General features: G+C 34.5%; 1 protein-coding gene and 1 pseudogene across 2 annotated transcripts; both read right to left on the minus strand.

Moving 5' to 3' along the window:
- Window positions 1-1,221: 1,221 nt before the first annotated feature.
- Window positions 1,222-14,112, minus strand: LOC129903538 (protein MITOFERRINLIKE 1, chloroplastic-like; annotated as a pseudogene).
- An 82-nt stretch (window positions 14,113-14,194) lies between these two features.
- Window positions 14,195-18,371, minus strand: LOC129902075 (protein WHAT'S THIS FACTOR 1 homolog, chloroplastic). 2 transcript variants are annotated; one of them, XM_055977108.1, is made up of 2 exons: window positions 16,758-18,371; window positions 14,195-14,638 (listed from the first exon to the last, which is right to left on the minus strand). In XM_055977108.1, the coding sequence occupies exon 1, from the start codon at window positions 18,060-18,062 to the stop codon at window positions 16,803-16,805; it is 1,260 nt and encodes a 419-aa protein (XP_055833083.1). In that variant the 5' UTR covers window positions 18,063-18,371; the 3' UTR covers window positions 14,195-14,638; window positions 16,758-16,802. The 2 variants fall into 2 exon arrangements, with proteins under 2 accessions (XP_055833083.1, XP_055833082.1); XM_055977107.1 differs by having other exon boundaries at window positions 14,195-14,824.
- Window positions 18,372-26,639: the final 8,268 nt, after the last annotated feature.

Below are 26,639 nucleotides of genomic sequence, written 5' to 3' on the forward strand. Positions count from 1 at the left end.
CTAACTCGTTCCACAATAAATATTTATATTTTCAATCCACCCACATATTTTTGTATTTTTTTTAATTTTTAACAAAATTATGAAATTTATAAAAATAATTTTTAAAAATCCCACTTAATATTATTAGTTTGATACTGATTTTTCTCTTTTTTTTCATTTGTTATTAAGGTTTAAACTATCATTAACTATCTCATGTGTGTTAGAATAATAACTCATTTAATTAGGGGTAAAATGAAGGAAAAACTATACAAAATAGACTAATTGTGAAATTATTTATCCAAATTGGATCCACCCCAAATTATTTACCTTAATAGACTCATGATCCAAGCTATTTATCCTCTTATCCCACTTTCTCCCTTTTAATTTCGCACATAACTTCATGCTAACGTCAGCATCACTGCTCCTCCTTGATACTATCACAGTATATTATACTCTAATGGTATCAAGCAGTTTCGCTGAAGCACGGTCTCTTTCTTCTTAAACCATCAAAGTATATATATAGTACCAAACGTGTATTTACGCCAGTGCCCCTTCCCCTGTTCCTTTTTGATACCATCAGAGTATATTATTCTCTGATGGTATCAAAAAGGAAGAGACCGTGCTTCAGCGAAACTATTTGATACCATTAAAGTATATTATATACTCTCATGATATCAAATGTGCGAGATAGTTAAAAACAAAGAATATGAAAGTAATGGGATATTCAACGGTAAACAATTTCCTTTTTGGGGGTATAACAATAATTATTCCTAAAATGAAAGTATAAGACTAATTATTTTTAAATTTAGAAGTGAGTCATTCTTTTTGAGTGATTAAATTATGTATAACAATCTAAAAGAAGATCTTGATGAGAGCAAGAACTACTCCTCCATCCTTAACCAGAGGTTTAGGGTTCAAGCCTTCCTGGATATGGAGTTACCTTTATTAAAAAGTGTTTTATCCCCCAATGTGAAACTTTCCGGCGAGAATCCAAATTTAGTGGGACTCCAATGTGGGTACCGGATACCCAATGAGAAACAAAAAAAACAAAGGCACAACGTTAAGAGTATAATCCACATTGTTGCAAAGTACAAAATTTATGCAATATGTTTGACCAGCCCCTTGTATAGGTATAGGGTTCCAAACCTGCACTTCTTCAAATATCCCATAAATGTAAATAAAATAGGGACTTCAAAGCTTGACTAAGAAGGGAGAAAGTTGACTTTGAGAAAGAAAAAGTTTTATAAATGTACAGTTATAACATAAAGTTTTTGCATATTCATATTACAAAAAAGATCTACAATAATAATAAGTTTCTACTCTAAAAATTAGCCAGTAATCTGAAATAAGGCTGATAATCTAAAAATGCTTTTTTTGATGGGTTCAAAAGTTTAACTGCTAATGCTTTTTTGCTATTTATTATGGATCCTGTGAGTTTTTAGCAAGAAATTTATTTAAACCTGCAACCCGCCCCTTCGTCATCCCTAGAAGCAAAATAAAAAGTTCTACAGCTAGCATTAGTGCCATTTGATGATAGTAGCTAAGAAGAGACCATAACTTTTGTGCAATCCATTAGAACATGGCTAATCGTCTCATTGTGGGCATTGCAAAGAAACCAGTGAGCATTTTCTGCAATTCCAATGTGATGTAAGTACGAGCCGTGGAGAGTCTGTTATGGAACCAGAGCCAGATCAAAGAAATTATCTTGCAGGATGAGGATTGATGAAGAGAAATACCAAACAAGGTTAGTGCTTCTACCAATGCATCTACAAAAGAAAAATAAAGGTCATTAATCAATCAACATATTATGATCAGAAGCATATTATGATTAGTACAAGAATCAACCAACCAAAACATATTGCAGAACTTGTTAAAATAATTACATATCTCGGTAAAAGGGATGGCTACAAAGGAAATAACTTCTTTATTTTCTGCTAATTTAGCAGCACTTAACACATAATCATCACAGATGCACATTGCCCCTTCTTTTGTTTTTAAAGAAGAAAAAAAGAAACATACTAAGAGATTTTGTTGGTTTAAGATGTGACTCTTCATATTTTTTTCTGATGAACAAATCCATTGCGAGTTCTTTCATTACATCTTGATTAATACCAGTAAGTTGTAGATGAATATTTAATAAGATAATCTGTCTCGATGGTGTAACATTTCTAACTACAAATCTGTGTAGCAAGGGGAAGAACTATCATTTCGGTGGGTAAGAATAACCATATAAAATACTGAACAAGCAGATGTCCAAGGCAACCAGTTATCACAGCAAAAGAATCCAGAAGTTTAGTTAAGTAGGATCAGTACAAGAAAGATCAATCAATTCTTTGAAGTAAATAGATCAAAACATAAAATCTCCTATTGGCAAAAAAAAAAAGCGGCCGAAGCTCCAAGAAAAGGAAATGAACTGAAAAAGGAAACTCAGAAATTAACGCTAAAGTTAACGGCTATTTTGGCCAATAAGAAGGTGCTGAAGTACTAATAGAATCTCAATGGAAACTCTATTATCTATTTATATATTTCAAGATCTTATCTTAGGAAGTCTGCTAATGCATAAAACAAGGTGGAATATTGGTTGCAAAAAGCTGCAATCACCATTTATTTCGTCCATTTATCAATCCTCTTGGCCCAATTAATCGACTTCTCCTTATCAAAAAAAAAAGGTTTATGGATCCTCTGGATTTGAATTCTAATAAGTCACTTATTTTCAAAATTGAAGACTAAGAACATTAGAATCAGGAGTAGTGAAGTCAAACGGTGAAGTCATCTCTCAGCACAATGCACACCTTTATTAAGGGAAAGGTGTGTTTCTATTAAGTACAGGATAGATGATCATATTTTTTTTATGTAGTTAACATAAGAATTTCGGACATGAATTTCAGTCAAACTATTTCTCCAGAATAAAGCTCCTATGATTTTTTTTTAATTCAGAGGCAATATATGCCACAAGATGGTTTCAGTAGGCTTAAGCAGTAAAAATAAAAAGAAAGAGAAGTTTATAAGCTCCAGGAAGCTGAAGAACGGCGGTTCATGGAAAGTTGTTGATTACCATTGCTTAGTATGCAATGATCTAAGTCACTTAACCAGTATAAGCCATACGGAAAAAAGAGTATGAGAGAACATTTCTCCGGTTAAAACTATGTGAACTATAACGCTAACCTGATCATTACATCTACTGGTATTTAACTTATATAAAGATTTAATCATGTTAAATCCTCCTCCCCCCTCCCCCACCCCCACCACCTCCTTTCTAAAACAGGTAAATTTTCCTGCTTCCTTGACAATATTTCTAGACAAACACTGGAAAAGGTAAAGATTCTACTGATAGGTGATATCAGATCACAGACGCAATCAACTTCAATGTTAAGGAACATTATTGTTCTAACACAAGTTGATGATGCATTATCAAAAAGGGGCCAGTGATGCAACACTTAGCAGAATGTTGTGCATGTAATATTTCGCAGCTGGTTAAGCCGATAATGACCAGTTTGGTTAGAAACAATGAACAAAGATTTCGTTCAAAGCAGCTAAAAATCTAGTTTTCCTGGATTATACTCCATAAGTCTTCAGCCTCATTCACAAATCAGTCAAGTATGGGACCTACAAGGCTGTAATTTAATTTTCAGGAGGGCTTTTAATGATTGGGAAATTGGAACTTTCGCTTCTATGCTTCAACTGTTAGATTCTTTTGGTGGAACCTTAAATCAGCCCGACATACTCAAATGGAAACTAAACAGCAAAGGGCTCTTCTCTGTCAAGTCTGTATACTGGAACCTGAATCATAGAACTTCTATTAACATGGTATGGCCTTGGAAACTTATTTGGAAAGTCAAAATCCCTTGCAAGGTCTCATGTTATGTCTAGCTGGTAGTAAGGAAAGCATGTCTCACCTGTGAGAAATATTGAGGAAGAATATTATTGAATTGTGTCTCTATATTATTACACAGAGACCCTATTTATAGACACTACTGTCACATCCTTAATCTTTTACTAAGCACACGTGAGGCACTTGACAACTTGTTCACGTTCTTGTACTACTTGCACACGATCTTGCTGTGTCAAGTCAGCCTAAGATTCTAGGAATCGATAAAAGAATGGAAGAGAGAACACAAGAGAATTGTTAGGAAGAATGTTGTAGAGAACTTTGATTGAATTTTGTTTGATGGTTTTTATAAATGGATGTCCCTCTATTTATACTACTAACTTAGGGAGTAATATGCAAATAATAATTGTTGAGTAAGTCCTTACTTATTTACAATTAAGTCCTTTCTCTAGAATACTCTACAATTCTAGAAGATTCCAAAGACTTTCTATGTAAATCTATATTATTCTAGGATTACCATGGGAAATCCCCACATTTCTCTAGAATATTCCACTAAGTCTAGTCTTCTTTCCTATGTAAGCTTCCACATAGACAACTTCATGCCACGTGGCGCTTATGTGGTTTGATGACGTGGTGGATCATCACACTCTTCCCCACCTGATATTGCGACGACCGCGGCGCATTGTTGTTGCATAAATTCTCGAATCTTGTCTTTGAATTTCCACAAGTCTTCATACAGCTCCCAAATGGCTTCGTCTGGTGATTGTCCCTTCCAATGGATGAGGAACATGGCGGTCGCCTTTTGCCCTTGTCTCCGCCTAGCCTAATAGTCAATGATATTCTCAATCTCTCAATCATGCGAAGCGGTGATAGTAATGGGTGCACGACTCGATTGACCACTGCTTGGATCATCCTTGTCTTCATGGTATGGCTTAAGCATACTGGCATGGAAGACAGGATGAATCTTAAGATGTGGAGGCATGTCAAGCTTGTATGAGATCTTGCCCACCTTAGAAAGAATCTTAAATAGATTGTGGTGCATGCCTCATAGCGTCTTAAACTGTCTTCGGTTAAACTTCACCATGACCATGTAGCCAACTCGATAGTCCATGGGACGCCTCTTGCGGTCCGCAAATTTCTTCATCCGTTTAGCTGCCTTGTTCAAATAGGACTTAGCAGTGTCAAGCTGCTCCTCCCATCCTTTGGCCACATGATAAGCTCCCAAGCTCTTTCCTTCAAACGCGGCTGGTAGTAAAGGTGGAGTTTGAGGTTGTTGACCTATCGCTAGCTCAAATGGTGTACGCCCTGTGGATTTACTCCGCTGCAAGTTATAAGAAAATTGGGCGATGTCTAAGAGCTTTGCCCAATCCTTCTGATGCGCGTTTACATAATGCCTCAAGTAGCACTCTAATAAGGCATTGACCCGCTCTGTCTGTCCGTCTGTCTGCGGGTGAAAACTAGTAGAGAAGTGCAGTTCCGTGCCAAGTATGTCAAACAAATCTCTCCAAAAATTCCTAGTGAAACAAGGATCTCGATCACTGATGATATACCTCGGTAAGCCCTAATACTTCACCACATTCTTGAAGAATAGCTTGGCGGCTTCCCTAGCTGTGCAACTTAATGAGGCGGGCATAAAAGTGGCATATTTAGAAAATCTATCCACGACCACCATGATAGTGCCATAATCGTCGGACTTGGGTAGGCAAGTGATAAAGTCCATAGTCACGCTCTCCCATAGATGCTCTGCAACTGGTAGTAGCTCCAAAAGTCCTCCAGGCTTCTCTGTTCAACCTTGTCTTGTTGGCATACAAGACAAGTCTAAACATAGCACTATATGTCCTCTCGCATGCGCGGCCAGTAGTATACCGACTCAACCAAGGCTCTAGTGCGACGTTGGCCTAGATGGCCAGCCCACAAGGTGTCATGACTCTCCTTCATGATATGTCGCCTAATATCTCCAAACTTAGGCACGTAGACTCTCCGTCCAGTGGTGAGCAGCAGATTATTCTCCACCCAAAAGCATCTCGTCTTACCTTGGGTGGCCAACTCCATGAGTTGCTTGGCTACTGGATCATATTGCATACCCTTTTTTTAGCGTCTCGAATGTCCCAGCTTGTTGTAGTAATGGCAGCAAGTTTGGCTTTTCGGCTCAAGGCATCAACCACGACGTTACCCTTACCCAGCTTATACTCTAGTACATAATCAAACTCGACCAAGAAGTCTTGCCACCTAGCCTGCTTCTGTGTAAGTTTCTTCTGTGTCTGAAAGTAACTAGTGGCCACATTGTTAGCCTTGTCCACGAATTTTGATCCAAGCAAGTAATGTCTCCATGTGCGAAGGCAATGCACAATGGTAGTCATCTCTTTTTCTTGCACTGTGTAACATCGTTCTGTCTCATTCAATTTGTGGCTCTCAAATGCTATGGGATGCTTATCCTGCATTAAGACACCTCCAGTGGCAGAATCAGACGCATCTGTATGTACCTCGAATGTCTTGGTAAAGTCGTGTAATGCCAAGACTAGCTCCTCTGTCACAACTGTCTTAAGGCCTTCAAACGCCTTTTGACAATATTCCATCCAAACCCATGGCTTGTTCTTTTTTAGCAACTCGGTCAGTGGTGCTGCCTTGGCTGAATATCCACTGATGAACCGGCGATAGAAGTTAACAAGGTCAAGGAAGGATCTTAATTCGGTTAAACTTTGAAGGTGCTTCCCACTCTTGGATAGCTCGTACTTTAGCCTCGTCCATGCGTAGCTCACCATTGCTGATGACAAGGCCCAAAAAGTGTACCTTTGCTTGTGCAAACTCACACTTCTCCCTCTTAATGTATAACTCATTCTCCCGCAAGACTTGGAAAAACCTTTCTTAAATGCTCTGTGTGTTCCTCCAAGGTGTTACTATAGATGACTATATCATCTAAGTATACTACCACGAACTGATCAAGATATGGATGAAAGATCTTGTTCATGAGGGTGAAAAATGTAGCAGGAGCATTGGTTAAGCCGAAAGGCATTACCAACCACTCAAAGGCTCCATATCTCGTCACACATGCTGTCTTCGGCTCGTCTCCTTCCGCAATGCTAACTTGGTAGTCGCCTTTTCGAAGGTCCACCTTAGTAAAGTACTTGGCTTACCCAAGTCTATCAAATAGGTCAGCTATGAGTGGGATCGGATACTTGTTCTTCACTGTGACTTTATTTAGTACCCGGTAGTCTATGCATAGGCGCAATGATCCATCCTTCTTTTGGAATAACATCGGCGCGCCAAAGGATGCCTTCGATGGACGGATATGACAGACATCCAGTAGCTCTTTCAATTGTTTCCTAAGCTCCTCTAACTCAGGTGGTGCCATACGATAAGGAGCGAATGTAGGTGGTTTAGCTCCTAGCTCCAACTCAATCTTATGATCTACCTCACGCCTAGGAGGCAAGTTCTTAGGTAGCTCGTTAGGCATCACATCTTTATTCTCTTCAAGTAGCTTCTCTATGAAAGGAGGCAGTGTCTCCTGGTAACCCATGTCTTCCTCCAAGCTTGCAATGGTTGCCATGAATGTCGGCTCCCCTTTCTTGAGCCCTTGACTAAATGCATAGCCAAAAGTTGTGCTTGGCTCGGTCTATGCGGCATAGTCAAGGTAGGCACCACGCAAGCTCCTTCTCATCCATTACCAAGAGATGTTGGAGGTAGGGGTCGATCATAGTATGACAATGTCTAAAGAACTCTTGTCCTAGAACAATATCAAAGATATCCATTGTTGTAGCGCTAAAGTTTGTCGTACCTTTCCAACTGCCCAATTTGACACCAACACCATTAGCAACACCATTAGCAACACCATGAGCATTTTGAGCCTCTGCATTCACGGTCTCAACACGAGAGTTAGTTGGAGTGAGCTTCAACTCGAGTCTCTTTATTGCAGCCTCGGTCACAAAATTATGGGTTGCTCCAGTGTCCACCAGTGCATGAGCCGACATGTTGTTGATGGGGAGGTCCACGTACTGATTTGCATTATCATCGGGTTGGATATGTTGCTTCTTGACAGCTCCATATAGTCCTATCCTACCTAACTGTGCAATGCATGTACCCTCTTACTTTTTCCCCTTCTGCTCACGCACCATGGCACTAAGGTTCTTTAAGTCGGGACAGTTTCTAAAACTGTGCATTCCTCCGCATATGTAGCATCCCTTCTTCTTGGCCTGTGCTTTCTTCTAGGCATAACTCTGGTGGCCGCTCAACTTCTTGAAATCAAATTTATTGACCTCTTGAGTCTTTGGGCATTGCTGGTAGGTCTCTTTGCCTTTTACACGGTCTTCCCCACCTTTAATGTTGCTACCTTTCAACTCCTTGGCTTTACCCTTATCAGACCTTTCATGTCGAAAATCAAAGACTCGGCCTCCATAATGGCTTGGTCTATATCTATGACTTGTCGGCGTTGCAACTCCTGCTTTGCCCAATTGTGCAACCCGTCCATAGAGTGGAACAATAAGTCATCACTAGTGAGGTTGGGAATTAAGAGCATAAGGGTGGTGAACTCCTTGATATAATCGCGTATGCTCCCTATCTGCTTCAACTCCCGAAGTTTACGTCTTGCCTCATACAAGACATTATTTGGGAAGAACTGTCTCTTGAACTCGGTCTTGAACTAATCCCATGTGCCAATAGTTCACAAACCTCTCTCAACATCGGCCGACTTTCGTCTCCACCATAGCAAGGTAGTCTCTGACAAGTACAACACTACGGTGTTGATCTTGGCGTCGTCTTCCCTCACATTTCCATGTCGGAAATAGTTCTCCAAGTGCCAAAGAAAGTTCTCTACTTCCTGTGCATCACGAACCCCTTTGAACACCAGTGACTTGGGAGCCTCGATCTTAGCCTCCTTCGTCACGACAACATTTTTGGCGATCTCAGTTAAGCCAGCATTGACCTGCTCTTCGAGTGTCTCTATCTTTGCCTTCGTGGCATCGATAGTGCTCAAGGCCTCCATGAGTCTGCACTCTAAGGTACCGATGGTCTATCTCATCTCTATCTTAGTCTGAGTACGCCCATCCAAGTCATTTCAAATGCTCTCGATCTCTTCAAGAGTATGTCCCTCAAGAACGCTTAGAGTGCCCTCTACCTTCCCCAAGTGTTGGCCAAATATCTCGACGGTATCCATCCCCACATTAACCTTCGTGACCCACTCTTTACCGAGCGAGACGTCCTCGGGCAAGACCTCCACATCATCCTCGCTCGCCTCAGTGGTAAAAGGTTCTTGGGATTTAAGCCTTTTATTTGGCTCAACCTCAAACGGCACCTCCTGGTTCTTGTTGGCGGCATTCCTCTTTTTCTTGTAGCCATTCTTGCTGGCGGCATCCTGGATGACATTGGCTTGGGTGTTAGCAGCGTTGATTTCTCTGTCGTTTGCCATTCCCTTAGTTGTAACCTCACTCTGATACCATGTTGTTACGTCCTTAGTCTTTTACTAAGCGCACGTGCGGCACTTGACAATTTACTCACGTTCTGCACTATTTGCTCACGATCTTGCTGTGCCAAGTCAGCCTAAGATTCTAGGAATCGCTAGGAGAATGGAAGAGAGAACACAAGAGAATTGTTAGGAAGAATGTTGTAGAGAACTTTGATTGAATTTTGTTTGATGGTTTTTACAAATGGATTTCCCTTTATTTATACCACTAACTTATGGACTAATATGCAAATAATAATTGTTGAGTAAATCCTTACATATTTACAATTAAGTCATTTCTCTAGAATACTCTACAATCCTAGAAGATTCCAAGGACTTTCTATGTAAATCCATATTATTCTAGGATCTACCATGGAAAATCCCCACATTTCTTAAGAATATTCCACTAAGTCTAGTCTTCTTTCTTATGTAAGCTTCCACATAGACAACTTCATGCCATGTGGCGCCTATGTGGTTTGATAACGTGGCGGGTCATCACACTACAATACAATCTTTTACAAAGTAGGATACTATTTACTATTTCTATTACTACTATTATTCCTATTCCTATTCCTATTTTAAGTAGGATTGTATATACTTATTCTTATTCTAACACTCTCCCTCAAGCTAGTGTATATAAGTTATATGTACCTAGCTTGTACAAATGTAATTAATACGAGGACCAATGAGGGCCTTGGTGAGATATCTATAAGTTGATCACTCGACTTCACAAAATTGACAGTCAATCTCAATATGCTTAGTCTTCTCATAAAATACTAGATTTGATGTATAATGCCAGTCAATCTCAATGTGCTTGGTCTTCTCATAAAATACTTGATTTGATGCATAATGTCGATAAAACACAGAGTGATAAATTTCTAAATTGCAGTGTTGAATTTCCCAAACCAAACTTGAGAAGAATGTTTCAAACCATAGATTGACTTGACATACAAGGCTACCAGACCCCCCCCCCCCCCGAGCAATAAAATCAGGTGGTTGCTCCATATAGATTTCTTCCTTGAGATCATCGAGGAGAAAAACATTCTAATGTCCAACTGATTAAAAGGCCAATGACGAATGACAACCATAGATAGGAAAATACGGACATATGATATTTTAGTCACAGAAGAAAAAATATCATTGTAATCTAGCCTAAATATCTGAGTATACCTTTTTTTTTGGCAAAAGTAAATCTAAAACAAAAAGTGCTCGAAATCAAAGGATGAGTAGGTCTTAAACAAGAAAATCATCGTAAAACTAGCTGAAACATGCTCACGCCGGATTACTAGATTGATTGCTAAAAGTGGTCACAATATAAGAAATAAAATTATAAGGGTCGGAATGATGGCAAGACCCTGCAAAGAAAGAGAATTATATGGGTAGGGTCGGAATGATGGTACGACCCTACTGAAAAAGAAAATTATATGGGTAGGAACGGAATGATAGCACGACCCTACGCAAATCAGATTTGACGAGTCACCGGAAAGACGCAAGGAACTACGCAAATCAAATCTGAGGAGTCACCAAAAAGACACACGGTGCTATGCATCTCAGATATGAGAAAGTAGTTCGAAAAATTCACGGTACTACGCAAATTAAATATGAGAAGTAGTCCCGAGAGATGCACGGTGCTACGCAAATTGGATATGAGAAAGTAATACCGAAAAGATGACACGGTGCAACACAAATTAAATATGAAAAAGTAGTCACCGAAAAGATGACACGGTGCTAGACAAATTAGATATAAGAAAGTAGTAACCGGAAAAATGGCACGGTGCTACACAAACTAAATATGAGAAAGTAGTCACCGAAAGATGACACGGTGCTATACAAATTAGATATAAGAAAGTAGTCACCAGAAAGATGGCACGGTGCAACACAAACACTGAAGGATATGGAGTTGACACAAAACAACCCTAGAAAGTCACCAGAAATTGATGCAGGATGACCTGTCTGATTGAGTTTTCTTTCCCTGAATATGGGGTTCATGTATAGATCATTGGCCCTACTTTTGTTAACATAGCCAATGGCCAAACGGGCGGCATACATGGGTCATAGTTGTCCGCCGGTAGCAGAAGTTTTTATGATTTTCTACCAAAATCATATCTGATACCATGTGAGAAATATTGGAGAATAATATTATTAAATTGTGTCTCCACACTATTACACAGGGTCCTTATTTATAGACACTATAATACAATCTTTTACAAAGTAGGATCCTATTTACTATTTATATTTCTATTACTATTACTATTCTTATTCCTATTCCTATTCTAAGTAGGATTGTATATACCTATTCCTACTCTAACATCACCCAAGTGAGCTTTCAAAGAAGAGGCCTCCAGATTTGTTCAAGTTGTCCTCTATGTGGTCAAGATAATGAAAGCAATGAACATCTCTCTTACACTGCAAGACAACTACAAATTTGTGGCACATGTTCTTCTGTATCCTTGGTATAAGTTGGACTATTCCCCATTCCACTTTAGAACTCTTAAACTGTTGGAAGAGTTTGGGGAGGAGAAACAGTGAAGAACAGTGGTGGATGATCATTCCAGTTGTGGCATGGTGGAACTAAGGAATTTTTGAAGACACAAGCAACTCCATTCAGAAAATCAGGATGAACTGTCTTGGCCTTTTCTTTTTCTGGTGTAAACAAAAAAAATTGTGTGTGTGTTGGGGGGGGGGGGGGAGTGAGGGATTTGGTAGAATTAATTGTTAATGTATAAGTTTTTGTGTAAGAACAGGATCTTCCTATACTCTTGTTTGTAAAATTCTCAGCTTTCGGTTCTGAGCTTTTTATCATCTATACAGTGTTACTTTAATCAATAAAAAAGATTTAAGTCTATGTCCCTCAACAATTTGAAGATATATTTGCTATCCCATTCCTGTTCCTTGGAAAATGTACTCCAAAGTATAATCCACATGAATGCATATGCTAGCACATAGCAGGTTCAAAAGTCAACCATGAAGACATGCATCCTTCTAGGTAGGACTTGGCTACAACAACTCACTAGAAAACAGTCACTGTAGTCAACAGTAGCACTACTTTATATTCCATTCTGTTCCAATCAATGAAAGGAAAGCAAAGAAATAAAGGAAAAACCGCTACCTGAGAAATTTACTTACTTCCTCATAAAAGTATGTGACAGTCATTCTGTCAACTAGCAAGCCAACCAATAATGTTCATATCCATCTGTTCATTGTGTTACCCTACTGCTATCTGTTCCATCTTTTACAACAACAACAACATACCCAGTGAAATCCCACAAAGTGGGGATCTGTTCCATCTTTTGTGATTCATTTTTGTTAGCGTTAAATCTATTAATGTGTAGCTCAAAAATAAGGCATTCTCTTGTACAACTTTATGATCCTTAAATTAATTATTCAACAGCAGACTAATGTTCTCACATTATCAGTCAGGTAAACCATTACTAGGCTAATACCTTAAGTGTCATACATAATTAGAAGACAAACACTTATTTTAGTTTTGATTAGTTGATTTCTGTAAAAAAAAATGGACTATATAAGATCTAATTAGTAAGAATTTTGCTGCTTCCCAACCAGAATTTCACTAAACTGCACTCTATTGTTTGTCTTACAAAAGAGAGAAAAAAGAACCAGGCAAGAAGATATACATATCCGTTTAATATTAACAAACTGAATCCAAAGACACCCTTGTAAGACAATTTGTAAGGTTCCAACTTGTGAAGCCACTAATCTACAGAGATATGATTGGTAAACAATAAGAAAGAAGAGCACTTACCAAAAGGTTAATAACTGGATTTAAGAACCATACTTGTACACTCTAATTGGCCTGGGATGCACCTGCACTTCTGTGGGAACAGAAGTCTCTAGCTCCTTATGCTTCAGATACTGATCTAGAATTGTAAGTTTAGCAATTTCAAATGCAATGTACCACCCAGAGCTGAAAAACAATTTCCCGTATAAAACCAATCCACCTTCTTCTTTAAATATCTATCTAGTAGCCGAGACGCCAGTAACCATAGCAGAAGCAACCTAATATGCAGCTTCGGAATGAAATCAAGCCATCAACTTAGTCGGCTGTTAGTGAAGCTGATATTGCACAGGCCAGTGCCCACAACACATACTCTGAAATGGCTCCAAATGCTCCCTTTTTGTGTTACTCAATACCGTGGCCTACAAGTACTCAAACGATGAATAACTCAAGACCGCAGCAGGAAAATTCCTCAACAATGTAGCACTATATCCAGTATGCAACCCCAAGTTTCCATCTTTTTCCAAGATTCTCATCAATATCTGTCAAGGCCTCCCTTTAGCCCCAGTTTGCATCCTCAGAGTAATCAATTCCTTTGGCACCATCGTAGTAGATGACACTATATACCCCATTGCATCAGCTGTTCGTGGAATAAACTCATAAGGGTATTGTGGAAATTTGGTTGCCAAACTTACAAGTTCGAAAATAGTAGAAGAAGCAGTGGAGCCAGCAATTACAGTAAAAACACCACTTTAAAATCCAAGAATCCCTTTGCTTTGAAAATGGCATCAATTGTCCTACTGTAAATCTCAGATGCCCCTTTAGTTTGAAGCTTAGTTTGATAGTGTCAGTGGGTGAAGACATACATATGTGAATGCACCAGCAGTGCCACCAGTAGCTGAACCAATAAGTGCTCTTTCAACCACAGAGAGATTCTTGAACAAAAACATGAACTTTTGGGGAGTCCCTAGTGGCAGGTTTCAGAAAATTCGAAGTGGAATTCTTGATTTGTTCTTCAATTGGAATAGAAGTTGAAGAAAACTTGAAATTGGGACTGAAACGATGGTTTCTTGATTTGGCATTTATTATTCCCCAGATAGTAAGTTTCAAACAATTTGGGACAGAGGAAGTAGTTTATTTCTCCCTTTCCCAAGCATTAGATTGTGCAAAGTAAGCAGCAGGAGTGGCAGATTGAAAATAGAAAGTAGATAAATAATAGAAATTCAAAGTTTTTATTTAAAGGATGAGATATGACACACACACAAGTATATTTCCATCATCCTGCATATATCTTTTGAGTCACCCTGCCCACAAAGGAGCATAGTATGTAGTCTTCCCTCTCTTCGTTCAACAAAGTAGAGTAACAATCAATGTATTTTCACCGTGAAAACACGAGAGCTTCAGCTTAACATTATTTGACCCGGTCCATCATGCTTTGGACATCGCCACCAGGATCATTGAGGCCCCATGAAGATGGCTCTACTTCACTGGGAAGACGCGGTACTCATTAACAAGCATCTAGTGACCAATGATTCCGGGATTCTCCTACCTTTCTTCCATAGTCTACACTTGTCCGTCCAAATGGTCGACCTTGCCATCAAGTTGGGTCACTCAATCCTTGACTGTTTCCTTAAGAACAACCAACACATTTGTTTTGTCTCTACATAAACATAGTGGGAAATAAACATCACAAATCAACAGAGGAACCAGGTCGGTCTGAGATATTATCCATCAGAAGCGGAAAGAAAAGCGATGCCCAATAACATTGAAACTGCAAAGCTAAGATAGCTGGTCTCTAATTGGTCAGATATACAAGGCACACAGTAGGGAACCAAGCTCCTACATACTGCAAAGGCATCAAAAGAAGGCCTTAATATTGTGGGTTTCGTTTCAGATTTTTCCCTCTCATTTCTCCAAAGTAAATCAAAGAAAGGCGAAAACCTATTACTCCATTAGTTCCTTTTCACTACAATAATTTGTTATCTATAATAAAATATGCGTAGAAATGTTTGCTACCTTACCCACTAAAGGAAAACTCTGTCTTCACGGCTCACGCTGTTAAGGCTATAATTACTAAATAGTAAATGAAGCCATAGCCAAACTCTTAGGGGTTGTTTGGTGCGTGTTACGAGTATAATAATTCCGGGTTAAAATTTGGGATTAACTTTATCCCATGTTTGGTGTGAGGTATTAGCTAATCCCCGGACTATTTTATCCCACTATTTGTACTAAAATGATGGGATTACTATCCCATATAAAAAGCGGGATAAAATAGTCCTATGGGATATCCCATCCCATGTACCAAACGACCCCTTAGTCTGAACAATCTGACCATAACTGTATATATGACCTAGTTAAGATTGTCTGAGGAAGATAAATAGCAGACTCAGACATTATACTTTCATTTGGAAACAATATGATAAAAGGCAACAACAAAGAACAGATTTCAAATAGCAAGGAAATCTGATGATAGCACAAGAAAGCTAACAATGCCCTTGAATCCTCCCTTTGTCCTACTCCGACCATCTTCTTTATGATTTAGAGGCTAGAATGTTACAAGAAGGATCCTCACAAAAAGAAGAATCTTTCAATTAGAACTAACGGCTCATCTCAGCTTCAAGTACTGAAACAGCATTAAAGTACAAAATCCAAACCTACACTTTTCTTTGAAAAACTCTTTGAGAAAATATTAAAAATTATATTTAAAACTTTAACTGAACTAAAAAATGACAAACTTTGACCTCCCCACGCTCAACTTGACAGAAAATATTTCAGAACATCCTAGATCACATTTTCTATTTGGAGAACAATTCCAACCTGTATCTTCTGGACTATATGGCTTGAAAGGAACAAGGGCTTCTTTGAAGGAAAGAGGATACATATTTCTAGAATTAAGAATGCTTGTTTACTTAATTCATATGTTTGGTGTAATGGTAATAGGATTGACAGTATGGATCAGTAAATGGACTTCCTAAGTTTGTTAGCAGGGGTAACTTGATAGTCTGTTGGTGGTGCTTTGTTGTTTATTCTAATTCCTGTACCTTCTTGGTACTTTATTAATAAAACTAGACCGTTTCAAAAAAAGAAAGATCACATTTTCTATTTGATCAGTAAAGTATAACTTCTGGATAATGTCCTCCATAGCCCCCAGTTTTGGGAATTACAAATTGAAAAGCCCTCAACTTATACAACTGAAGGTGCTCAAGAATGCTGAAGTAGTGGAATCCTACATGACGAATCCACAGTGAAACATATCGCTTTACCAGAGAAGTTAAATGTATTTCAAACTTGATTGAAGTTTTAACTTAGAAGAAAAGAAAAAGGTATGTTACATTAAGAATGACACGTAGAATATAAAATATGAAAACGGTGCGAAAAGAACTATGTAAGTGGCACAAAATCTCTTTATCCTTCTCTATTTCTTGAGAGGAGAAAAATCAGTTCGTAAGTCTCATGACCTCTCAACAACAAAAAGACAGGTTTACGAAATAAATTGAGCAGATAAGCTGCAGACATATATCATAGTTCAGAAGTAGCCAATAAAGAGAGAAAGAAAGAAGCTGATCCTAATTGCTTCTTTTAGCTCATCTACTAGGCTTTTCTTGGTAGGGCAACAGGGAAAGGCACAAGGAGATCAGAGAGATAATCTAGACTAGAGTATCAGTATATATGCAAAAGCAAAGAAAATTCGCTCTAGACATTTTGGTGTTGATAACATGTAACTCCGTAAGATCTATTGTGTATGGACATAATAGAATCTGCATGTAATACTGATGAACCTGTATCACTGATGTTAATATGGATAAATTTACTTCCTTCATTGCTTATGGAGCATTGTCATCAAACAGAACTTTGTAAAACCGCTTTCTCTCTTCCTGATCAAATATGCCACCTAGATCTCCTCCTTCCTTATCTTGTTCTGATGTTTTGTCACTTTGGTTCCTCCTTTTCTCTGGCTTTGGCATTATCATACCTCTGTTCCTCTTCTTTTCTAAATTTAATAGATAATGTCTGCGATTATACTCATGGAGTCCCTCCTGCATCAATTCTCCAAACTTCTCCTTGACAACAAGAAGAGGATCCTTTTCGATCAGTTCAGACCCACTATATGCTTCCCTCAGAAGAACTGTATAGATCTGGTATCTGTTAGAAACATAGAATATTCCAGGATGTTTGAGCAGAAAAACATTTAATTTCTCTGGTAGACATAATTCTCTTCTAAAATGGCCCAATTTGAAAATTGATGCTTTTTTCCACAAGGTCAATGACAATAATTCATGCACCAACCCCACTGTTCTCTTGTCCATTTCCTTTGAACCCTCCACTAAACCATCAAGTCCCGAATAAGGTGAAATATATGGAGTAGAATTAAAATCTTCAAACCTTTCCAATGACTTGACCCAAGTTGGAGGCAATGAGCACGGAAAGCATGGCTCTCGACCATCCTTCTTAGCTGTTCTTTCGATTGCAGAAATAGCTAAATCAAGATTCCAGGCTGTGAGCTCTATCTCCATTGAACTCCGTCTTCCAGTGTGATTAACAACTCTAAATATTTGAGGGTACTTGGGTACAATTCTAAGCAAATAATCATCAGGAAATCCAAAATTTCTCCTCAGCTCATTAAGTTTCATAACATTCAGCCTTTGATCACGGGTCATCATCAACAACTTTGCTAGTCGGTCTGCGTATAACGGTTCTTGCATATCCTTTACAGACTCTTCCTCTTGAGTCAAAAACATCATTCTTTTAGTCATCCCACAATAGTACTCATCATTCTCAAGATAGACTTCAAAGCAACAAGGGTATTTCTTAAGCCAATTTAGAGCTTTGCCTTGAAGATCAAGAGTCTTGAACTTCTTCTGCAGATACCTTACTGATGCAACCTGATTAGGACATCTCATAATAATGTTCTTAATCTGATTATTAACTACCCATCTACGATTTCTATGTAATGCAGCTTCAAGATCTGGATCTTTCTTCATTGACCAGAGAGAAAACCTTCGCACAAGATGAAAATTAAACATTACATCACACAAACTCAAGTACCCATTTCTTTGGATTTTCATATAAATCCAAGTTGCCATTTCCTAATCACCACTTACACAGTATGACCTATGGGTTCAGACAAAGAAAGTTCAAATTTTGAACCTAAATGCTCAAATGGGGTTAGCGTCTTAGCGATATAACAAAAACCAAAATGACCCCCCTAATTTTTCGCGGTTGTGAGACACATTAAATTTGAATCTAAGTCCCCAAAGAAAATGCAAACCAACGGGTGTTTATTATATTGAATTTAACAGATAGTCCAGCGCCAAAGTCACTGAATGGGTAAGTCACAGCAATAAATTCAATGTAATTTTATAAGTGAAGTTTTGAATAATAGAGTGTTCGCCCACCGAACCTTCTTCATCATGATTCGACCCATGCCTCAGACATAAGATCGGTCTCGTGGGGTTAGCGGTATAAAGTTTAAATTTTGAATGCCCTGGCAGAAACAACAGCAACAAGAAGACTCTGCCACAGAAAAACATACAAGATCAATAATATTGAAAACCCAATTGCTTAAATTTGTAAAATCATATGTTACCAAAGATGAAATCTTGCTTCCTACCAAGAAATGAGGATGTCGGAGAACCTAAGGAATCTGCCCAATTTTCTGTGTGGCGGCACTAAGGGCTTGTTTGGCTATGATATTGATACATATGAAGTTGAAATTTATTTATACTAATTTAAATTTTTAAAGTTGTACTCCCAAATTGCGAAAATTATCAAAATTCCTCACTTCTTATACAATTTTATTAAATGAGTAAATTATACTTTATAAATAAGATATTAAAATATTTTAAAACACTATATTGATAAATCATATATTTTTATATTTTTTTTATAAATAAATGTGTGATTATACACTTTCAAATAAACATAATTTTATAAGAATTTATTAGTCAATAATAATAGTAACTAGTTATCTTTTAATATAATTTTTTCGCATGGTTCACACAATCTTTTCATGTCGAGTGTGATTTTTTTTAGATAAATTAAATGATGAGCCTTTTTTATATAAAACATTAACTTAGAGGTTAAGTTTAATATCTAAAAAAACTTATAATTTAAAATTTTAAATCATAATTTTTTTAAAAAAAATTGATATTTCAAATCATGAGTTTTTTTATAATCTCAAATTACATGTCCAATACTTCATATTTGATGTACGACGCAAGCTAAAAGAATGCACATTTGCATTTTGTATTTCTTGTTTTGCCTCAGACACCAAGGTGCACAAATAACCAATATTAGTGGTACCTTTTTAAGATATAGTCAGTTTTTAATAAAATATATTTAATATTTGGTCAATTTGTGTTAAGTAAATTACGCAATATATCTAAAAGAGCCTGTATAATTAGAAAAAATTATACAAAATAGATTTAATTATGAAATTATTTATCTAAATTAGATTCAATCTAAATTATTTACCATCTTATCTTACTTTCTTCTTTTAATTCCGTGTATGACGTTATGCTGACGTCTAGGGACCTGCAAAAATCAAACCGACCGATAAACCAAATCAAAAAAATGCTATTGGGTTATTATAGTTGGGTTATTGGGTTAACGGATTTCTAATGGTTTCATAAAAAAAACTATTGAGTTATCAGTTCGATATTAGTTTTTAATATTAGATTATTGGGTAAATCGATAACCCATTAAAACTATAGTAATTTACTACATTATCCTTACATAAATATTAAATATTAATATCAGTACCTTATGGGTTACTATCTTTACTCTTTAGTTTTTAGTTCACGTTATTGTCCTAGTTCTTTAATTTGTGTTGCAATTGTAAACTTCTTTTAATTTTAGTTACTATTGTTTTTATTTTATGAACATTATGTAAAGTGATCGGGCCCTTCCCCGGATCCTGCGCATAGCGGGAGCTTAAGTGCACTGGACTGCCATTTTCTTTTATGTAAAGTGATATTATTGTTTTGTCGCGCCAAATTATTGGAGAAATTATATATTTGTTTTGTGAGTATTTTCTTATTGGTTAAATCAAAAATTAAACCGTTAAGGATCAATAACCGATCAATCGAAAATCGATAATACATAAAATTGAATCAAACCGACCGATACACACCCCTACCGACGTCAGCATCACTGCTATAAAATAATCCTCTGTGATACTCCATCGATATATTGATATCAAATCGGTATCTAGGATTGAATTTAATTCTCTATGATACTCCATCGGTGTATTGATACCCTGTAGATATCATATAAGATTGAGCTCTTTTTTTAAGAAATAATAATAAAATAATAAAGAGAAAATTGTTAAAATCACAATCTTTTTATTAAATTCTAAATTAGTAGAAAATATATCCTTGTGATACTCCATCGATATATTGATACCATATCGGTATCATATAGGATTGAACTTAATTATCTGTGATACTTTGTCGGTATATTGATACCCTATCAATATCATGTAGGGTGACGCTGACGTCAGCATGACATTAGCACGCAAATTTTAAAATAAATTTATGTTATTTTTAAATAAAAAAGGGGTATGAAAGTAACGGGGCATTTAAGGATAAATATTTTTTCTTTTTGGGTATAAGTATTATCTTCCCTTTGCTAAAAGTCATAGAAAATATATACTGACTATACAATATAGATTACTTATGTATGAGTTATACACCGAATATATATTATGATACACTCTATACATGAAATATACACCGAATATACATAAATATACACCGAATGACTATTTTTTGGTAATTACTTTGACCGAGCAGCTCCGTACTGTAATTATCCCAATTATTTATTCTTAATAGACTCATGACCCAAACTATTTATTCTCTCACCCTCACTTTCTCTTTTTTTAATTTCGCGATAACGTCATGCTGACGTCAACATCATTCCTATCAAATAATCCTCTGTGATACTCTATCGGTATATTTATACCATATCGGTATCATATAGTATTTAGCTTAACTCTCTATGATACTCCATCGGTATATTGATACAGTGTCATATAGGATTGAATTCTTTTTTAAGAAATAAACATAAAACAATTAAGAGAAAATTATTAAAAATCACAAACTTATTTATTAAACTCTAAATTAGTAGAAAATATATTTTTTGTGCGAATTTTAAAATAAATTTATGTAATTTTAAATAAAAAAGGGGCAAGAAAGTAATGAGACATGTATGGGTAAATACTTTTTTTTTGGGAGGGGGGTATAAGTGTTATTTTCCTAAATATTTATCCAAGCTAGACCCAAACCCAAACTATTTACGTTGATTGGATCAATGACCCAAACTATTTATCCAACTGCCCCTTGTTCTATTTTTTGAACCACTACTTCTTCATTTTTAATACCATCGGAGTATATATAAACTCTTATATTATTTATATACTTTGATGGTATTAAACAGTAATTAAGTAGACTTTATATTTTAACGGTATTAAAGAGTAATTGCGTAGTGTTTTTACTAAAGCACCACTTCTTCCTCATGGATACCATCAAAGTATATATATATTTCGATGGTATCAAACATTAAACGTGAATTAACAGTTAAAAGTAAGGAATATGAAAGTAAGGAATAACCACTTTTAAATAGTTTCTCTTTTGGGATAAGTGTTATTTTTTGGGATGATTACTTAAATTTCATAGTGAAAAAACTCAATTATAATTTATTCTATTTTTTTTGGTAATTATTCAAATTCCTTTTTTTTCCAGATTTTTGATATATACGAATGACGCTGATACATCACGATTTGATACATAAGTCATTTTCACGATACATCACTAGTTCATACAAATCAAACATTGTAATATCAATAAAACGTATGAATCAGCTTATAACACCTAATATATCACGAACACAATAAAAATAACAATAAAACTTTTGTTTTACTAATACATTATGTGTTTGATTTGTATCAACTAACGATGTATCATGAAAATGACTCATGTATCAAATTGCGATGTATCAACGTCATTCGTATGTATCAAAAGAAGAATTTTTGAAATTTTTACAAATGGTAGGAAATAATTGAAAATATAGGAATATAATGTGTGTAATTTGATGATTTTTCCTTTTTCTTTTTTTTTTTTAAAAAAAGAATAATCAAAAGCCCTGATTTGGGCCTTATCAAGTATCAACTTGTATCTTCACGTGGGCCGCCTAATGGAGTAGTGTTTTAAGTTTATATTTTTTTTGTAGATGTTTTAGGTATCACATTGCGCAGAAGACTATTTTTTTTTCTAATCTTTTTTAATTTACAGAAATCTCTTACAATCATGATAATTCAGATATATTAATTTTGTAATCCAAATATATTAATTATAGTTTTATGTATCAATATTTAATATTTAAAACATAATATATTGAACACAAAGATAATTTAAGAATCAGAATTAATGTATCCGGATTACTGAATTAATATATCCGAATTATTGAATTAATGTATCCGAATGAAAAGAAGGAATTTTTGAATTTTTTTGAAATAGATGAAAGTAATGAAAAATATGGTAAATAAAAAGGTGTAATTAGGTAATTTTTCCTATTTTGTAAGTATGTATATAGAAATTTGAGGTGGCGCCATCACATATTATTTGAGTTACACTAACATCTTCTTCTTCCCTTTTTTATTTCAATGGTATTTGTGTGAACAAAGAATTGTGGAAAACAAAATGGAGATTTGAACTGGTTCAAACTTATTTGAGCTGCTGAAAAATTGATGAAGAAGGCGACATAATTCACCCTTAATTTTATGTATGACAATGTGGGTACATTGTTTATATACAATTATATATTATTTATATATGGTTATATAAAACACATTATTATTTATATATCGTATATAAAATAACGACATATCTAGTATAATTCAATATTTGTTTATCCGTTTTTATACTAGGAGAATAAATATCTTAGTAAGACGTAAAAAAAAAGAAGAAGAATTTAAAACACAAGTTTCATTACGAGAAAGAAAGAAAAGACTATAAATATTAGAATGCAAATTAACTATCTGTCACCATTAATCATATTAGTTAAATAATTCTCTTTTCTTTTCTAATAAAGATCTTGTACCTTCTTTTTAATCATAAATGTTCAATAAAAATCTTGTACATTTTTACAATAATTATCCAACACATATTTAATTTAAAATTACAAGATTTAAAAATATTCTTTACTATTTTAAACTTAAAATGAAAATAATTTTCACCCTCAACTTTGTTTTTAAACTCAAACTCTCTCCTCAACTTTAAACAATAATCATACCAGGGTCAGGGTCGGCTCTTGCCTTCAAAAATTAAGGCATATGCGGGCCTCAAATTTTTATCAAAAACAAATTATGTGTTATTTTTTTATGAAAAAATAATTATTTATGATAATATAAAAAAACTATATTATTTTGTTTTCCTTTAACGCCATTCAAATTAAATGAAATCAAAAAAAACTTTATTTTTTCTTCTTACATTCTTTTCGCTAGCATTCACATTATTTTTTTTAATTAAATAGATAAAACATGTGAAAATGCCCTGTTAGGTGAGCTCATCTCATATGGAATATAATCGCTCTCTTCAAATTTTTCATAAGTTAGCATATTCACATTACTTATCTTCTTTTTTATTAAACTCCTTTTGCACTCTCTTTCTTCAATTTTTTTATAAGTTAGCGTAATACTTTGTCAAATATATAAATCAATAGTCAAAAAGTATTTAACAAAGCAAATTACAAATTCTTTTTTTTATTACTTCTTAAAGTTTCAAGCATTACAACAAACATATTAAAAGTAGAGTATACCAAGTTGTCAACTTCTTGCGTCAGATTCTGTGGTTCTAACTCTTATATTTATTTAAAGTTTATCAATTTATTTCTTATAGAATTATGTCAACTCATTACTTATAGGATTATTACTCGTAGATATTGTTCAACATTGAATTGATAAAATCTTACGTAAAACTAATAATTAATTTTTTTAAAAATATTCGAAGAAGTCATTTATAAAAAAAAAACACTAAGTAATAATTTGCATCTAAATGGATAGAAAAATCAATTTTAAATAAATACATATGAAGTTTGTTTATATTTTAGGCCTCTAACCAAAATTTTGCTTTAGGTCTCCAATTATGTTGAGCCGCCCTTGAATCAAACTCCCCCCTTTCTCTCATGCATTGTCTATTTTACACTTGTTATATCACATCTATTTAATATCTCTTTATATTATATATAATTTACTTTTTAACATATATATTTATAATTTTTTCTTTAAGTTCTTTAACACTATAAGTAGAATAATATTTTTAAGAATTTATCACAGAAATTAATATTATTCTTATGACTATTATTTCAATATAATATGCATTAAGTGTGTGTATATGTATGCATACGTATATATTTTTTCTCTCCCATATTTTACTCAATGCATTTCAAATTACTTGACTCTTCTTGATATATATGACACTTTTTAAAAATTAATTAGAGGTGTATTTTACTAAACTAACATTATTAATAATATTTTGAAATTTTTTTCCTTCAATTTCATAAATTGAACAAGTAAATTAAATCAACTATTTTTAGAATGAGAGTCAAGTAATATAAATGGTGGTAGATATTCTCTTCTATATAAATAAACAAGTTTTGATTGACAATGATGGAGTATTACATAAATTATAATCTAAAATATTTTAAAATCTAAATAATACAATCTTTAAAAAATTATCCTCAATTAAATTAATTATTTGTATTTCCTACATTAAAATATATTTGTGTAGTTATTGTTCTCTGCTATTTTCACTTATATAAATAAATATTAGAGTTTTGATTATTATTAATAAAATTAATTTTCCCATTATACTAATTTACTTCATTATAGAACATCATTAACTTATATACTTAATTAGTATTTTTCACTTTTTTGTCCAAAACATAATATGCTTTTATGAAAAATTTGTTACATTAAATAAAAAAATAAAAATATCATGATTTCTAAAGAAGTAAAAAAAATGATAATGAAAGGGTATAATAGATATTTTAGAAATTTAATTAGAATAAAAGGGGGAGTTTGATTATTGTTTAAAGTTTAGGGGGAAGTTTGATTTTAAAAAACAAAGTTTGGGGTGAAAGTAATTTTCACCCTTTAAACTTTGTGTCAAATAGCAACATGACAAATACATTAAAATAAAGAGAGTAAAAATAAAGTGATAAATTATGTGTTAGATTTCTAAATTATACAAATAAAAACAAACATCTACGTACTTTTAATAGTATAATGCACAAATAAAAATTGAGTTAGGAAAAAAAATACAAACATAAGTTCGTAGCTGGAATCTTATAGATTACTGGCAAATGCATGTCTTGAGAGCCTAATTGCATTGAAGTAATCAAATCCACCAACCAAAGTAAAATAATGTTGACTTTAAGTAATACTCCCTCCGTCTACTTTTATTTGTAAAATATTTCTTAATTTATTTTTTACCTTTATGAGTTATTTTTGACGAATTAAGAAAATATAATTTGTTTTATATTATATCCTTATTTATTTGTATTGAGTTAATGTCTTTGAATAATATAGTGAGTAAATATTTTTGAAACTCTATAATAAACTTACTGTATTTTTTAAGGGAAAAAACTCAAATATGCCATCGAACTTTGAGAAAATGCTTATTTATGTCATCCGTTAAAAGTTTGATTCATCTATGCCATTGCCGTTTAAGAAAAAGTTCATCTATGCCATTATTTTTTAACTTTGATTTTGCAAAACCACCTAAATAACTTTTAACACTTTTCTATTGGAGTTTTGATCAAATATACATTTTTTGCTTCAAGAACATCAAGAACACATGAACAACACAAAAATCCAAATTTTCAACTTCTTCAATTTTTCACAAAATCACCTCAAATTTCAATAGCCGCATCCTTCCAAGCTAGATATTAAAATTCAATATCTTTTAAGTTTGAATTCAACCTAACCCAATAAGACACACTTAAAATTTCTTCAAAGTTTCAAAACTTTAACTTTCTTTAATGGTGGAATTTTCGCCACAATTTCCAATTACTTGAAATTTTGAACGTAGATCTAAAAATGCTATTTTAAGTGATTTTGAGTTGTGAAGAAAATTTTATCATTAAAAGAGATTAAAGTTTTAAAACTTTGAAAAAATTTTAAGTGTGTCTTATTGTGTTAGGTTAAATTCAAGTTTAAAAGATATTGAATTTTGATATCTAACTCGGATGGATGCTACTATTGAAATTTGAGGTGATTTCGTGAAAAATTGAAGAAGTTGAAAATTTGAATTTTTGGTATTGTTCGTATGTTCTTGGTATTTTTGAAGAAGAAAAAGCAAAAAAAGTACATTTGATTCAAAACTTAAATAGAAAAGTGTTAAAAGTTGTTTAGGTGATTTTGAAAAATTGAGGTTAAAAAATAATAACGTAGATGAGTCTTTTCTCCAACGGTAATGGCATAGATGAACCAATTTTTTAACGGATAACACAAATAAACTTTTTTTCAAAATTCGATAACATATTTAATTTTTTTTTTTTGTGAGTGTGACAAAGTCAAAATTTAATGTTCATTTGGCTTTTCACTTATTGTGAAGAGAAAGATTACACCACTTGGAGTAGTTGAGAAGAAGCGTTCTCAGCAA

This window comes from Solanum dulcamara, chromosome 9, assembly GCF_947179165.1.
Source record: "Solanum dulcamara chromosome 9, daSolDulc1.2, whole genome shotgun sequence".
Lineage (NCBI taxonomy): Eukaryota > Viridiplantae > Streptophyta > Magnoliopsida > Solanales > Solanaceae > Solanum > Solanum dulcamara.